Source organism: Malaya genurostris, chromosome 3 (genome assembly GCF_030247185.1).
Source record: "Malaya genurostris strain Urasoe2022 chromosome 3, Malgen_1.1, whole genome shotgun sequence".
Lineage (NCBI taxonomy): Eukaryota > Metazoa > Arthropoda > Insecta > Diptera > Culicidae > Malaya > Malaya genurostris.
This window is the reverse complement of record NC_080572.1, coordinates 123922098-123938508: the sequence shown is the minus strand read 5'-3', so window position 1 is coordinate 123938508 and position 16411 is coordinate 123922098. Positions and strand designations below refer to the sequence as shown.

Below are 16411 nucleotides of genomic sequence, written 5' to 3'. Positions count from 1 at the left end.
TCGGTATGAGAAAGGCAACAAGTGTACTTTTATATAAAAACAACGTTATCATGATATTGTGATAATACTAACAAGTAGGTACAAATTTACATATTTTTCACCTGAAAAATATAGATAGAAAGTGGCAGCCCTGCACGCTACACGAAATTGAGAAATGCACAGCAAGTGAGTTCTGTTTTTGAAGCTTATCTTCACTATCATCGGTGCTTCCGGGATCGGAAACCGGGGGCTAGTAGTCCCAAAGTAACTTTATATAATCACTAACTAACAAGATCTGCCAACTACATGAATTTAGCAGCATGTTTGATGAAAATGTGCACCTCATTTCGCCATCGCTTGTGAAAAAATACTCATGAAATTGAAAATTTTCACTAATCGTACCGTAACCGGAAGTCGGATCTGGATCAACTTTTCGGGGACTTTTTAAAGAATTTCAAGACCATTTTTTGCTCTTTAGTTTGAGAAAATCGGTTAAGAAATTTCCGAGAAAATTAAATGCGCATTTTTGCCTTTCTCTATAGAAAGGTATTAGAATTGCTGGAAAAACCGACTTTCGAACGGAGCCTCGGAGACCCATAGTGTTATATACCATTCGACTCAGTTCGACGAGATCGGAAAATGTCTGTCTGTCTGTGTGTGGGTGTGTGTGTGTGTGTGTGTGTGTGTGTGTGTGTGTGTGTGTGTGTGTGTGTGTGTGTGTGTGTGTGTGTGTGTGTGTGTGTGTGTGTGTGTGTGTGTGTGTGTGTGTGTGTGTGTGTGTGCACTTTTCGAAGATATTTGAACGCGTTCAATTTTCTCAGAGATGGCTTAACCGATTTGAACAAACTTGGGCTCGTTTGAAAGCTACTATCGGGCCATTGATCAAGTTCGAAGATCAAATGGCTGTGACTTTTGGTTCCGGAGATATGATTGTATAAGTGACGTTACCGACAAAAAGCGTTGTATTTGAACGCGCTCAATTTTCTCAGAGATGGCTGAACCGATTTTAACAAACTTGGGCTCGTCAGAAAGCGACTGTCGGGCCATTGATCAAGTTCGAAGATCAAATAGCTGTGACTTTTGGTTTCGGAGATATGATTGTATAAGTGACGTTACCGACAAAAAGCGTTGTATTTGAACGCGCTCAATTTTCTCAGAGATGGCTGATCTGATTTTAACAAACTTGGGCTCGTTTGAAAGCTACTGTCGGGCCATTGATCAAGTTCGAAGATCAAATTGTTGTGATTTTTGATACCAGATATATGATGGTATATGTGACGTAACCGACAAAACACGTTGATTTTTACTGCTCTTATGTATATAAGGGTGCCAAAATTTTGGGATCACCTCTATTTTCGTTAAGCTCTAGTGCTCAAAAGTTCAAGCACCTCTAAAAAAGCCTTCATGCAAAATTTGAGCTAAATCGGACATGCGTAAGGGGTGCTGCCCGGTGGTAAAGGTTTGACAATTTGCGATCTTGAAAAAGCACCATAGGGGGGAGTACATGAAATTTCCAAAATCGAAAATTTTTTTGATGCCGAAACACTTAAAACTGCATGAAACATCGAAATTTAGTGTCATCCCAAAAAAAATTTTTGTTGAAAAAGTTGAAAGTCCCAAAAAGTCGGCTTTTTCAAAAAAATTTTTTTTTCGGGATGACACTAAAACTCGACGTTTCATGCAATTCTAAGCCTTTTGGCATCAAAATTTTTTTTTCGATTTCGAAAATTTCATGTACTCCCCCCTATGGTGATTTTTCAAGATTTATGAAAATTCCACTAGGTGGATTAAGAAGGTTTTTTTTTAGATTAGCATCACTGATTACGAATAGGCAACGCAAATGTCAAGCACTAGTTTGGAAAAAATATGCTGACTGTGTGACATAAACACTTAAGCATGCTTTTGTGAACTACTCGAATCAATCTAATCTATTGGTGTCAAAATTAGTATCCAAATTTATTTAATAAAAGTATGAAACATATTTTCATGAGACTGTTATGAAAGTAGAGAAAGGCATTATCACACCAGAAGGGTTTTTTTTATGAATTTTCACGTATTTCTTTGTAATTCCAGAACCGGAAGTCGGATTCAAATGAAACTCAGGAAAATTGTGTGAGGCCATAAGACCTTTAATTTGAATCTAAGTGAAAATCGGTTCAGCCATCTCTGAGAAACGTGTGTGACTATGTTTTTCCTTTTTTTGGTGCATATCACCCCATAATAATTCCGGAACCGGAAGTAGGATCGGGATAAAATTTAATAGCAGTTTATGGGACCATAAGACCTTTCATTTGAATCTGAGTTTGTGAAAATCGGTTCAGCTATCTCTGAGAAAATTAAGTGACATTATTTGTTACATACACACACATATACACACGCTGATTTTTCGTGGGTTTACCTTCACTCGTACTGACAAAGCTACCCATGCAGCATCAATCATGAGCTTGCGACGGCAGAACGCGTCCTGTTTGCTAACCCCCGCTTTATCTAGAGAACCTAGTCCAGAGGATGTGTCACAGTGAAGAAAACTGGAACGCAGTGTTGACCGCGACCTTCCAGGACGTCGGTACTCATTCGGATCCATTGACGGAGATTAGACGAGTAGATCGCGACGTATCTCCAGTATGGATTTTCGGGGCGTCAGTGAACCGGAAGTCATCATTGACAGCTCTGTGATGGTAAAAACAAAGAAACAACTCCGTTCAGAAGTGTGCGCGTTCCAAGTACGGCACCCGCGGACTCGCCCGTTCCGGCATCTACAACATCTATTAAACAACAATCAGAGCATCAAAAGAAATCCCGATTCCGGGAGGTCGGTACAACTGGCCAAACAGTGAAAAAGTACCTGGCGAACATGAACATACATGTCAGGAAGTGGAAGTCGCGTCTACTGATTCCGGAGCTGCAGGCAATGATGCAACGGCAGCGGCTGAATAAGATAATCAACAACTCGTTTTTTGCCGGCGAAACGCGACCCGGCGGTGCTGACGGACACCGAGATCTATCTCATTTTGGATGTCAGTATTTTACTTTCCTCATGAAGGAAGTGAGCTCCATGGTGAACTTCATTTCACACACCAAGTTTCCCAAGAAGGTGATGCTGTGGCTGAAAACCAGTTGCTCTTCTTTGGCTCCGAACTGGCCGTGAACGGGGAAAGTTATAAAACGAAGTTTTGTCGTTCATCAAGAAATACCATAAGGGAGTAGACGAGAATACCGCGATCTGGCTTCGGCCTACTATTCGAAGCGATCGCTGGATGATATAGAGCGCTTGAATATCTATAAGGTATCTAAGTCGGCGAACCCGCTCAACGTCTCTCGGCTGCGTCCCATCAAGAATTTCTGATCCAGCTTGCAGGGTAAGATCTATTCCAACAGTTTATCGCAAAACCTGAGGAGAAATTGATAAACGAAGAAAGAAATCACAAACTTACCTACACGCATTATTAACAGCATTTAGCTGTTGGACCCCTCGCATCACTGACCAGAACTAGCGGGCGACACCAGTGACGTCAAAGAGATGATTCATCATATATTGAGTTAGAAAGGTGGCGGTTGAATTAGTCGATATCAGTTATTAACCCTCAGGGTACGGACTGGGTTGCCGTAACCCGAGCGAAATTTGAAAGAAGCGCCATACGAAGAGAAGTCGGCGAGGGGGGTCCGGACCAGGGGGGGAAAAAACTTATAGGTACACACTATTAGAGGCCCAAGCGGCAGAGTCAGTCTCCGCTTTGTGTCCGAGCTAGACACATATAAACATTGTGCTCGGGTGTGGTACACCCAGTCCGTATCGAACGTTACAAAATCCAAAATTTTCAAAAATATTAAGTTTTCATTTTCGTCTGTTTGCCGCTGAGGAATAAAAAGGTAAGTAAGAATACGTACTCTTTACTTAATTTTGTAGATTCTAACCTCAAAATAACGCGTTGTACATGGTGTAAGCGAAGTATTGTAGTAGATCTCAATCACTTGAACGTACGTCTTATATCGAAATCTTTGCTGCTCGTAGTGAATTATAACTCGTTAAATTTTGTTTTTTGTAATTTTTTGTTAAAGAACACGCATTAAAAACATGGCAACGCGTCGAATCACTCGAAGCGTTGCTGCTCAAAGTAATTAATTTTAACCTTTATCATCATAAATCAACGAAACAACGTTTCTTCGCTAACTCGAAAAAACGCGTATTTTCATTTTTCAAAAAAAATATAGTTTTTGGAATAAATCAAAAAACCGTTATGGACATTTATAAGAACTAATTTTTACCTTTCAAATGCGAGTTATACAATGTTAATATTTTTTTTTTCAAAAAGTTACAGCATTTTGAAAAAAAAACGTTTTTTACAAAAAAAATTCAAGACCCGTTCACATTTTTCATTAAATTTTTTTTCAATCAGTTCAATGATTAATCGGACAATTCTATTATATTTTTGAGACAATTTCACACAAAATAAAAAAAAATTATTCAAATTGACAAAGTACAGCTCGATATACACCCAATCAAAGTCGCCGGGTTAGGTTAAACCTGTCCGTACTGAACGTAACTTTTTTATAGTCCGTACCCTGAGGGTTAATATCTATTATTTTATATACCTATCATAGAAGTTCTTAAAACTAATCATAATTCCGAAGAGCGGGTCTATTGAATTATAAGGTAGCTATGGTGCACTCATGTAATTAAATATAATGTTAGGGAATAATATGTAACGTTATAGCCAAATCACTTCGCGCTAAAATTGTTATTGAAGTGGATTCCATAACCTCGTTTGCTTAAGCACATTTATCGCTTACGGTAAGAATTGCATATTTTTCGAATAGATGTTTAAAGTTTAATAAAACTCCATCTCAGACGAAGCAATAGCCGCCGGGTCACTAGTGTAGATACTGATGTTCAAGTTGAGGAAGGTTACTGAACGTAAGATTGCAATTGTGTTCAAATCGGATAAAACTAACATGGTATTTTTTAGGATTTGTAATCACTCACACGAATGAAAGAGGATTGACAGAAGCAGTAACCCAACTTATCTTTATTGTTGATTAAATCAACACGCATGTTTTCGCCTGCCATGGCGGATGATCCGGTAAACTGTTGGAAGGTCGCTCGCTTCACACTGTCATTTAGAGCAATGATGCCAAAAACAAAAATTTAAGGGTTGCATGCAAAACACGACCGAGTACAATTACATTAAAAATGAAACATTTCAAAGGTTTTATTTATTTATTTATTTATTTATTTATTTATTTGGAGCAGGGAAAAGCCCGGTGGAGATGAAATATATCAATCTTTCTCTCCAACAGGCATAAAACCTCCTCATCATTTGTATCAACAGATTACAATGATCCAACAGATACATTTAGGTCTAACACTACAATTAAAACTAACAGTTAAAACTAAATTTATAACACTATAACTAGTTGATGACACCAAGTATAGCAGTATTAGTACTCTTACTTAGAAGGTAAGAGAGAGGAGAAAAGTGGTTGGGTAAATTGAAAACAAGGGTTGGTGGAGGGGGTGCTAAACGAGCGAAAACGAACGACGGGGTTGAAATCAGCATGTAGATCTAATTAGTTATCAAAAAGATGGTGGAAGAAAAAAAACGACGAGGTTAGAATCGACATGTAGATCTAATTAGTGATCAAAATGGATGGTGGAAGACAGAAAAAAGAGGACATAACGACCAGGTTAATTTAGAGCGAGCGAATCTAGTTAGTTTCAAATGAAGATGATGGAGAGACGGAATGGGGGTTGAATGAAAATAAAATATTAACGGTTCCAGACAAATCCTAATCTGACAGGTGGCAATCATCTTATCTTATCTTGTGCTATCACTATCCTTATCAAAAACTTCAACGCTAACATTAGTCATGTATGTTTAAACGGTATTCGAATAGTAAAACTAATAAAGTTAGCTGGAAAAGAACCCAATAAATAGGTTTTTGACAGTATTTCGAGGTAAATGAAGATCGAACTCGTTAGAACAACTGTTGAATAAGCGACACATACTGGAGACTGGTTCATTGAAACCGTAGTTAGTTCTAGCGCGAGGAACTCGGAGAAAAGGATTGAATCGCAAATTACGACGATGGATGTCAAAATTTAGCAGTTGTAGGAGATCAGCGCAGTCAATCCGGGATTGGATTAAGTCCGCAACGAAAACAGCTTTGATGGTATCCCGGCGAACAGATAGCAAATCGAGATTTATGAGTCTACATCGATTTTCGTAGCTTGGAAGATTTGATGCATCTCTCCATGGCAGACGGCGCAAAGCGAAACGAACAAATTTCCGCTGAACAGCTTCAATTCGCAGCTTATCAGTTTGATAATACGTTGCCCAAACAACGACAGCGTACTCAAGGGTCGAGCGAACTAATGCGCTATATAACGATTTCAAACAATATATGTTGTCAAAATTTTTTGCAATGCGAAAAATGAGTCCCAACATCTTAGATGCTTTAGAGATTGTATATTCTACATGATCTTTGAAATTAAGTTTAGAATCCAGTAGCACTCCTAAATCCTTGATTGTTGACTCCCGTTTTAGGATGGTTTGCGAAATAGTATAATCAAACGTGATTGTTTTTCTTTCTCGAGAGAAAGAAATGATGGAACATTTTGATGCATTTAGCACCATCCTGTTAACGTTGCACCAATTCAGAAATACATTTAATTGAGACTGCAAGAAACCGGTGTCATCAGGATTCTTGATGAGATGAAATAGCTTAAAATCATCGGCGAAAGATAGCTTCATGCACTTCAACGAAAAATTCAAATCGTTGAGATATATAAGAAATATGAACGGCCCCAGATGGCTTCCTTGGGGGACTCCGGAGCTTGCGATGAATGATGAAGTGACACAGTCACCTATTTTCACTGACATACTGCGACCCGTCAGGTATGATTCAAGCCAATTAAGGAATGATCCGCTGAATCCTAGCCTATCGAGCTTGGCAACTGCTATCTGGTGATTAATCTTGTCGAAAGCTGCGGAGAAATCCGTATAAATAGCGTCTACTTGATGTTGTGCTTGCAATGAACGAATGATATAAGACGTATATGAAACGAGATTTGTGGACGTAGATCGTTTTGGCATAAACCCATGTTGAGAATCACTTATATAATTTAAGCAGTTGTGAACTATAAAATCTAGTACTATTATTTCGAATAGTTTTGATACGGCACATAAAGCGGCAATTCCTCGATAGTTTGAAAGGTGGGATTTGTCGCCTTTCTTGTAAACAGGAAAAATATAAGAAATCTTCCATGACTCTGGAAAAACTCCGCGTTGAAGAGAGATATTAAACAGCATCGTCAGTGGTACAAGAAGGCTTCTAGAGCATTTTTTTAACACTAGTGACGGTATACCATCAGGACCTACACTTGAAGATGGTTTCAGCTTTAAACACGCATTGTTAACGGCAGCAGTCGTAATCCTAGGGTGAGGACCAATCGATGAACGGAGTGGAACGTTACTGGCAGCCCTTAAAATTTGTTGTGTAGTTAAAGTTTCATCGGAAAAAAACACTACTAAATTGAATACGGAATAAATTGCTAATACCAGCAGAGGTCGATGCATTCAATTCGCCAAAGGACATGTGAGTTGGTAATCCAGATTCCTTTCTCTGGTCGTTGACATGATTCCAGAAACGTTTAGGATTAGTTTTAAGATTGTTCTGGATGCTGCGTTGATAATCATAATAGAGCGCCTTATTTAGCCGTTTATATCGATTATTCACGAATACGTAATATGATCTTACATATGGTACATTAGAGAGTACAGATATAGTATTGGCTTGCCTGTTGGTGTTGATTAAAGCAGGTAATGGCTGTAGTGTTGCCGTTGTTCTAGACTCGATTTGTGTGAATTTGATGGGATGAGATGTAGCATTTGAAACTTTTTCAGAAAGATTGATTGTTGAAGGCGGCACAGCTGGTACGATTGTCTGTGTAGAGTTGATTGCCGTTGATCTACTGTTGTGCGAATTAGATTTAGTGGTTGTGGTGGCAGAGATGATGGACGGTGAAGGCAGAACAGAGTTGATGTAATTGCTGGTAGAGAATATCGGTGGTGGAAAGCTTGGCGGTAGGTGGTGCGGGAATAGTAGTAACATTTGGCAGTGGAGGGCGGGTGGTAATTATGTTGCTAATAATGTTGGTGGCAATGGATGGTCGTGCATCAACAGTAGCGGTGGTACCGATTGCTGGCGGGCGAGTTGAGTTAATAGCAGCATTTTCATCAATAACAGCAGTGATATTTGTCGGATTGTCGTTATTCGGTTGGTCCGAAACGAGCGGAGCTATAGAGATTGGAGTATTTTGAGTACATACTGGAACGTCAACTCTCGGAATTTTGTCGGGTTGAGGTAAAGATGGTCTACTGGTGCTACTTGTACGTGGTCGTTTGTTGTTGTCTTCAAGTATCGATTCGAAGAGGTTAGTAAGATCAAGCTGAAGGTCGTCTAGTCGTTCGAAAAACCGAGCACCATCGTTGATAGAGCGCTCATTGTGATCTCGTTTTCCTGAATGATGAGTACAGCTAGGTCTAGCACAGGTGTTAGAGTACATGCGACAAAAAAGTTGCGTAGTATCCGTCAGAGAACTGATCAATTTCAAAGCTGAAGTGGTACGTTGAAGAATCAACTGTACAATTGCATCAGTAGAATTGTTTTGTTGCGATAATTCCCGACACTGAGAGCATAACCAGTAAACTCCTGGATAATCCCGAATAGATTTGATTATCGAGGTGTTCAAATTAGCGCACTTAACATGGAAGCTTCCAGAGCAAACCCGGCAACCAATGTTGGTGCCTCGCGAACCGGACGAACCAAAACAAACATTGGCATCGCATTTACTTCTTGAAATTGTGCTAGTAGTTGGATGACAGATGTGAGAAACTTCGTGAGCGCCTGTGAGTGGTGTCGTATTCGATGAGCGTCGCGCGAATAGTGGCTATTTGTTGTACGGAACAAATAACTTTCACTACGAATAATCGTACTATGCTTATCACCGAAGAGAAATAATATGACACCACTATGAAATGCACGTTTGCTCACTTAGCACGATTTGATTTAATAAGATTGTAAAAGTTTATCACTATTTATAATTGATTATTTGAAGAGCGAAAAGTATAACTTTCTATTGACTCGGTATACACTGGACCCAAAAAAGGTTCCTAAAATTAAAACAAAAATGAAGATGATGGTGGATGCACTAAACTAAAAATTTAATCAGGAGACCAATTAGAAACATAATCTAGTTCAAGCGCTTAGATTGTTTGCGAATGATAGAATGATAAATGATAAATGATAAGATATCCTCTAACTGGAAGTAAATGATGATGATTTCAAAGTTAGTCAAAAGATCAATTTTAGATACGAATAACCTCAAGATATAAACGTGGACAAATAAAACGATTTAATTTTATTAAAATAATTTTCGAGAAAGAGAACGTTCAAACTTATTATTTTTTATAAACAGTGAATCGATTTAAAAGAAAATTCTTATGTAATACTTCAACGAGAACTTGAACCAGTAAACTCAATAATAGTATAACTTTATTGATTTTTCGTTTAAACCATCGATAATCTTCGGAAAGTGTCGATAAATACTATGATATCAATACAAGGAAGAAAACATGTGAAACGGACCGTTTCCATTGATTTAACTTTAACGTTTCCGAATCGATTGATTGTTAAATTATATACATCCATCACCAAGTGACTATTATCGTACAAAATTATGACAGGAAAAGGTTACGGGGCTAGTTTTGAAGCTTTTAATTGACATATAATTTTTCTCCTTGCGTGTTTATCAATATGTGGTTCTAACTGTCGTAAAGATAGGTTATGTCATTATTTTGAAATGGGTTTCAAATGAAATACCATCTTTCACGATGGATCTCGAATGATATAGGGTACCGGCTCCCTATTTCATCTGAGCTCTTATTTCCATCTCATTCCTTCACCTCATTACTTCAAACATGAATAATATTTTATAACCTACCTGAAGCAAACTGTGAAATGTTTTAAAATAATTTTAAAAGCTATTGTCACACTTTCCTATTGAAAGAAATGGGTTTAAATTCTTCGGTGATCGTTTTTTTTCATTTAAAATAAACACACTTTTCAATTTAGGACACATTTTCGTCTCAAGATTTACAGTTCGTCATGTTTCTGAATATCTACTAATCGATTCGTCTCAAAACATGATCACTATTTCGCACAATTACACTACCATTGAATGCTGGATGACTTCATAATTAGTAATGTTTACTTGCTACTTGTTTAATGAACGATTTAAAACTTCAAAAATTACCCGACAAGCAATAAAAGTCTTTAAAAATATGAGATGAAAGTTTTTCACTGAGTTCACTTGATTGCGCTTTGTTTTTATCTCATTTGGGTTCGCAAAGCTGCCAAGTTATCTCATAATGTTACAAAACAAAAATTGTTTTTCTTCTTCAAATTATCATCGAAAAGTATGTTTTTGGTATCCGTGACATTAGTTTAATCATATTATTGGTATTAATATTTCAATAAAACTGTTTCAAGTTCAAATATTACCAGAAAGAACGTATTGAATACTATTGAAATGACCATTGTGGCAAATCTAGTAGTACTGGTTTCATTCCGCTATACGTCAACATAACGCTGTGAAGTGTGTGTGTTTCATCGGCTGTGCACAGAGATGCCAGATATTTTCATAGAAAATATGTATTACTTTGCATAGAATGTCTATATCTGTTCTATCCAATGTTGCTCGAATTTCAAAAATATAACGAATGTCAATGATCATCGCTCGCTTCCCTTCGCCTTTGTTCTATAATCGTTCTGGTATTCGGATTTGTCAGTATATTCGGGCGTGAACGAAGCCGATGCTGCTTCGTTACTCGCACGAATATCTATTCCTTGCAGTTGTTATTCGCAGTGGACATACCCCCGAATGACTTAACGCGAATATGGAACGAATATCCATACAGCGATCATCGTCAAACCTAATTCGCGATGATCGTTCGTGCTGTCTTTGAAACAAGCAAATTCTCGGTTGATTTTTTATTATGACGTATAAGCAAGTGACAGTTTCTCTTTAATCACTCTCTCTCGTTTGATTATTGTGATGTGATTAAAAAGATTTTCTTTGATATCACTATTCTGTTTAAAAGTCGAATGTTTAGGGTATCATTTCATGCGAAGAGTTGAGTGATTAACGTGGAAACCGCTTGGTAATTAATAGAAGAGAAAGTAAACAAAGAGAAACTGTCACTTGCTTATACGCCCTTTTGAAAAATTAACCGAGAATTAAGATGTTTCCCCTCGCACTATTATCATAGTCTTATGTGTATGTGATGAACCATATTCCAGCACTCTCCCATTGCTGCTACCCAACGAGATATCATGAAATTATTAGACGAAGAATGCTTCGCGAAGAATGGAAACCAATGATCTTCGCCGTGACACTATTCGATCCAACTCGAAGAATAAAATAAATGAACGAATGACAAACGAATGTATAGCGGCCCTTACACGTGACAATATTATTGTCAATCCAAAGTATTGTCAATACCGTCAATCCAATTGACTTGGTAACTTGAGTCCGCATTTTTCGAACAAATCAAGCGTTTGAAGCTTCAAATATTGCAACTGAACATTGAAACATTGAGAGGAGAGTTCATTGCACATATTTGATAGTTTCTTCTCTGGACAGAAAGTATTGTCGGATTGATGAGCAGTTTTGATTTTTTGACAATATTTTCGTCAATCCAATGAAGTTTCCATTACACGATCAAAAGTATTGTCAATACTCCTTGTATTGACAATAATATTGTCTCGTGTAAGGGCAGCTTATAACATGAACATGCACGATGTGTACCAGCAGCGAAGAATGCATTAGTATATTCGGGTTCTCTACGATTATTGCTTATTCCTTTTGCACCCTTCTCTCTTTCGTGCAGTGAATAGTTCAACGTTGTTCGAGACTGGCATATTCGAAGGCAGTATAATCACAGCGAGGATACGTGAATTAATTAGTTACACGAAGAACATTTGCAACATTGGTTCTATCTGTTTTCACTAATAAAATGATGTTAAAAGATAGTTCTTTATATCTCCGTAAGTCATTGCCCCACTAACTAGAATATTCAACGAGTAAATTTTTTACCAATAACAATATATATCAAAATTTTAATATAAAAGTTTGTCAGTATTCATAATCCATTATCTGCATAAAAGGATTCCACTTTAACATGTGATTTGTCCGTTAAACATTTATAGAATTACAGCAATTAAATACTAATAGATACTCAGAGAGAAAAGTATAATTTTTCACTTCTCACTTTTTATGAACCTGTACAAATCTGTATTAAATTACTTTGATTTAAATCAGTATGCGAACGCAAAAATCTATACAATACAGATAAATCTGTATAAATGGCATCTCTGGCTCTGCGCTTTGTTTTGAGAAGGGCTAATGCCAAAATAGTAACAATTACTTTTTTGTTTTTATTTAAAGTTCACCAAATAAACTTTACATTGAAGTTTTAAATTTAAAACTAAAGGTAATGGAAACGACCGAAAAATTTTAAACGTTGAAATGATTTCAAACTGGTTCTAAAAATATCGTATGTTGTCTCATAGTTAGCATTAGGCCGTTTTTAAAAAGAATTCTGACATTTTGAACCTGAGAGTGCGATAGTGGAATATTATGTTTTGATTGCTGTCGCCATTGCTAATTTATAGGATGAATAAAGGATCAACGATAGGATGGATAAAAATCCATTGAGATGGAATTAGGAGCAGAGTAGTGAACACATCATAAGTGTTTTTAGCTGTTTCATGAATATTAGTTAAATTTTCAAGAAATGTGAATCAATTCTCAATGTGGAGCAAGGCGAATGAAGTAATAATATGAAATAGTTATAGTGGCTAAATCGGGGTTGGAAGGCGACGTCCTTACAAATGAGATGAAATAGGGAGCCCTTACCATACCATCTTTTGTATGATTCGCTACTTTTACTTACCTTTTCGTTGTCATCTCGCGAGGTGAACTCGCTCGGTGAACAAACTCGAAAATGCGACAACTCTTCTAGAGCGCCATCTCTCCCCACTTTACCCTTTCTGTTTTAAAGTATACGATTACTTCTTTCGGTGCATCCAGAGCCGAGAAATGAGATACGGCGTAATCGAAATCAACGAATTAAGCTATCAACTCACCGATCTGCTCTATTGAGGAATTACACGACTAGTTGAAAGTATTTCTCTCGATTTTTCAGTTTCAGATATGGAAGCACGCTCTTGAAATTAATTTTTTATACTTATCAGCCTGTAGTTTAGGAACCGGAAGTCACGCTTGTTTTAAATTTTAATTTTGTGAAAGTTGGTCGAGCGGTCTCTGCTCTGCTGAACTTTTTTAATTTTGTAGCATATTTTACCGGAAGTTCGATCTGGATTGAATTCAATAGCAGACTATTGGACCACGAGTCCTTTTATTTAAATCTAGGTTAGTGAAAGTCGGTTGAGCCACTTTCGAGAAAATGGAGTATATATTTTTGTTGCATGCACACATAAATACAAAAAAGAAACATCTCTAGTATTGAATTCTAAACTTGATTTGAAATTCTATAGGTCGAAATGGTAGGGGAAAGGTTTAATAAAGTTTTATGACTGATATTATTAAGTTCATGTACTAAGGTAATAGTACAAACAATTAGCAAAAATATTTATGACCTCATGCATACATAAACAAATTTTTCGTCACAATATATAAGAAACATAAGTAAATAAAACTTTGTATTACAAAAAAAGTTTCATTACTCGGTTTATCATATCTCTTGTCTCGCCAGTATTATTATGAACGAAAAAAAAGTTTGTATTAATTAAATCGCCATACTCGATTGTACCAGTGAGGCACTAGTTCCGAGACAATATCTTATTGAACACCAAGGTAACTGCAGACCCTGTCAGCTTGGAGCGAAATCAATCTTCAGTTCAACAACGCCATCGCACGGCATCACATTCAACATATCATGTCAATTGTATGGGTGCGCAGCCCTGCTATTTTGGCGCGCACGAATTTGACATTTCTCTCCCCTACTTCTATGTATGAGATTCGATGCGGACTCACCTGAGGGCGACATGCTCGCAAAAAAGGATGTTGCCAATGATTTGTTCGGGAAATGTGAGAGCTGGATATCTTGTTAATATGATGTCTTTGGTAACTGGCAATTGCCTGGAAGCGACTAATACGTTCATCTCCTTTGTTATCATCCAACCGCCTTGAGGCACTTGTATAACCAATCCGTTGCCATGTTCGCAGGAAGCAAATTACATAAATTCGAAATCCGCTCTCATGTTCTTTTCTCTCACCTACAGGTGGTTTTCCTGCACACCCACCCACGGGTCAGGACGGATTGTGAAATTGTTTTAGCACTAGCAATACTTGTTCGGTAATGTCAACTCGTCGTGCAGGACCACCCCAAGGCCAACCGATGGCTGCCCAGCTTCCGATTCCGTACGAAAGTGAGAAGAAGCAGCGGAGCAAATGTATGTCCTTTGTATGTTGCATGTGGAAAGTGTTCACGTGCATTTTCTCGCACGTCACTCTGGTGGCGATGGTTGTTGCCTATTGCTTCTTGGGTGCGTTCACCTTCGAACATCTGGAGGCGGAAAACGAGCGGAATGTAAGTACACGAAACGTTTGTGCTAGTAATTAACCCCAAACCGGTAGCGAATTACATGTTTTCGAATGTATAGAAATAGGCAAGAAATGATGAGGAAGACGTGTTTCAGACGCTTGAATAAACGTTTATTTTATTTGAATTTGAAATATGCATCTTGCTCATCGTGAATTTTGAATATTTAAAGCTAGGATGCACGAGTCAGATAAATACTCGGAGTACGGAGTTAGAGGGCATTTTAAATTACACCTAGATTGACACTATCATTGGTAGTTGAATTATTAATTGATTGTTTACTGAACCTAGCACAAGTTGACAGAATTAGCAAACATATCTAATTGGCAAGTTGTTTGAGATGAATGAATCAATAAATCAGTTATTCTCTATCATCGCAAATCGACTGAAATTAATTATTGGCAAGTTGATGTAAAATTGATCAGTTCAATCTCAGAAATTTGAATTGTTTTCAGTCCCTTTCGGCGGTTTTGATAGAAGTGTTTATTTAGTTGTGCTGTAGCTTCTTATCGTACAATCGGTTCTACGCAGTGAATGTTGTTCTGTACTTTGGAGGTTATGATATTTTATAGATAGGATTTTTTTTCATCGTCCTGATACAGTCACTGGAAAAACTTACTACTGAACAATTCGAATCAGTTAGTTAAGAGCACGAAAAATTATTGTATATTCATGTGCGCGAAATGGTAAAGTGTGTTTTTTGTCATAAAAGGAAGGCTTCGTCTCTTGAAAAGAGGCTCAGTGGGCCAAGTGTCATGTACCATTCGAATCATATAAAATTGTCAAATTTTATCAGTGTTAAAGTCTAAAATGTTTGATTTCAAAAGTGTTTCATCATGAATGACCATGAGAAGGAAAGCGAACCTTAAAACTGGTTGGTTAATTCTATAAGTTTGAAGATATTGATTATTGAAGATCAAATAAGCTGACTTTGGACAAACCAGCTTTCTATTTCCGGTTCTTCAAGTACCGGTAATAATGGTCAAAAACTTCAAAACGGAACTCACTGCGATTTTTTCGGAGATAGCTAACATTTCCATAGGCGGCCGTTAAATTTTATATTGATGCTACATCCGATTCCGGTTAAAAAGTTACGATTCAAAATATGTAAAAGCTTTTCGTATCTTTGCTAAAATCAGTTCCACTTTGAACGTCTTCTCAATTAATAGCTAAACGGATTCGGAGAAATCAGCTTCTATTTTCCAGTTCTAGTAGAGACTTAAATCTGCAAACTTTGACCCACCCAAAAACTATTATAGACTGCGTTTCTAATTCATGCAGAAGAAGGAATAATAAAGTGGAATTGTGATCAAAATAACCGAAATGGGAAAATATCTCAAAATCAACCCACTGCTGATTATTATTTAGTTATATCTCCAAATAGTCCAACTTGTTTGTCTTCGGTGAGAAACCCCTCTACAATTAGTCTGGTTGTAACAGACAAAGTCACATTTGTAGTACACTAATGTCTCACGCAGACAGACTCAGATCATGTTCCTGTTTTATTCAGAAATCTCAATGAAGCAATAATTAATCCAATAAGTTTTTACACTCAAATATCATTGAGATAATCAAAATACAAAAATAATAAATGAATACAAAACACGCATTGAAAACCATGCGAATCAAAAAATTGTTTTAGGAAATACCGCTGACATCGATATAGCTATACAGACATCGCATGAATGATTAGATAATTGAAGCTAGGAATCTTTTAGTTGCCAAAGCTCACACTAAATTCAATC

The 16411-nt window shown here is 37.3% G+C and overlaps 1 protein-coding gene across 2 annotated transcripts in view; it reads left to right on the top strand.

Annotated features, from left to right (window-relative positions):
- LOC131434885 (uncharacterized) overlaps nucleotides 1–16411 on the top strand; it is a 372492-nt gene that overhangs the window by 74514 nt on the left and 281567 nt on the right. For both annotated transcript variants that reach the window (XM_058602124.1, XM_058602123.1), the window contains exon 2: nucleotides 14347–14654. In XM_058602124.1, coding sequence (XP_058458107.1) covers nucleotides 14424–14654 — 231 coding nt within the window. In that variant the 5' untranslated portion in view covers nucleotides 14347–14423. The remainder of the gene's footprint in view (nucleotides 1–14346; nucleotides 14655–16411) is intronic.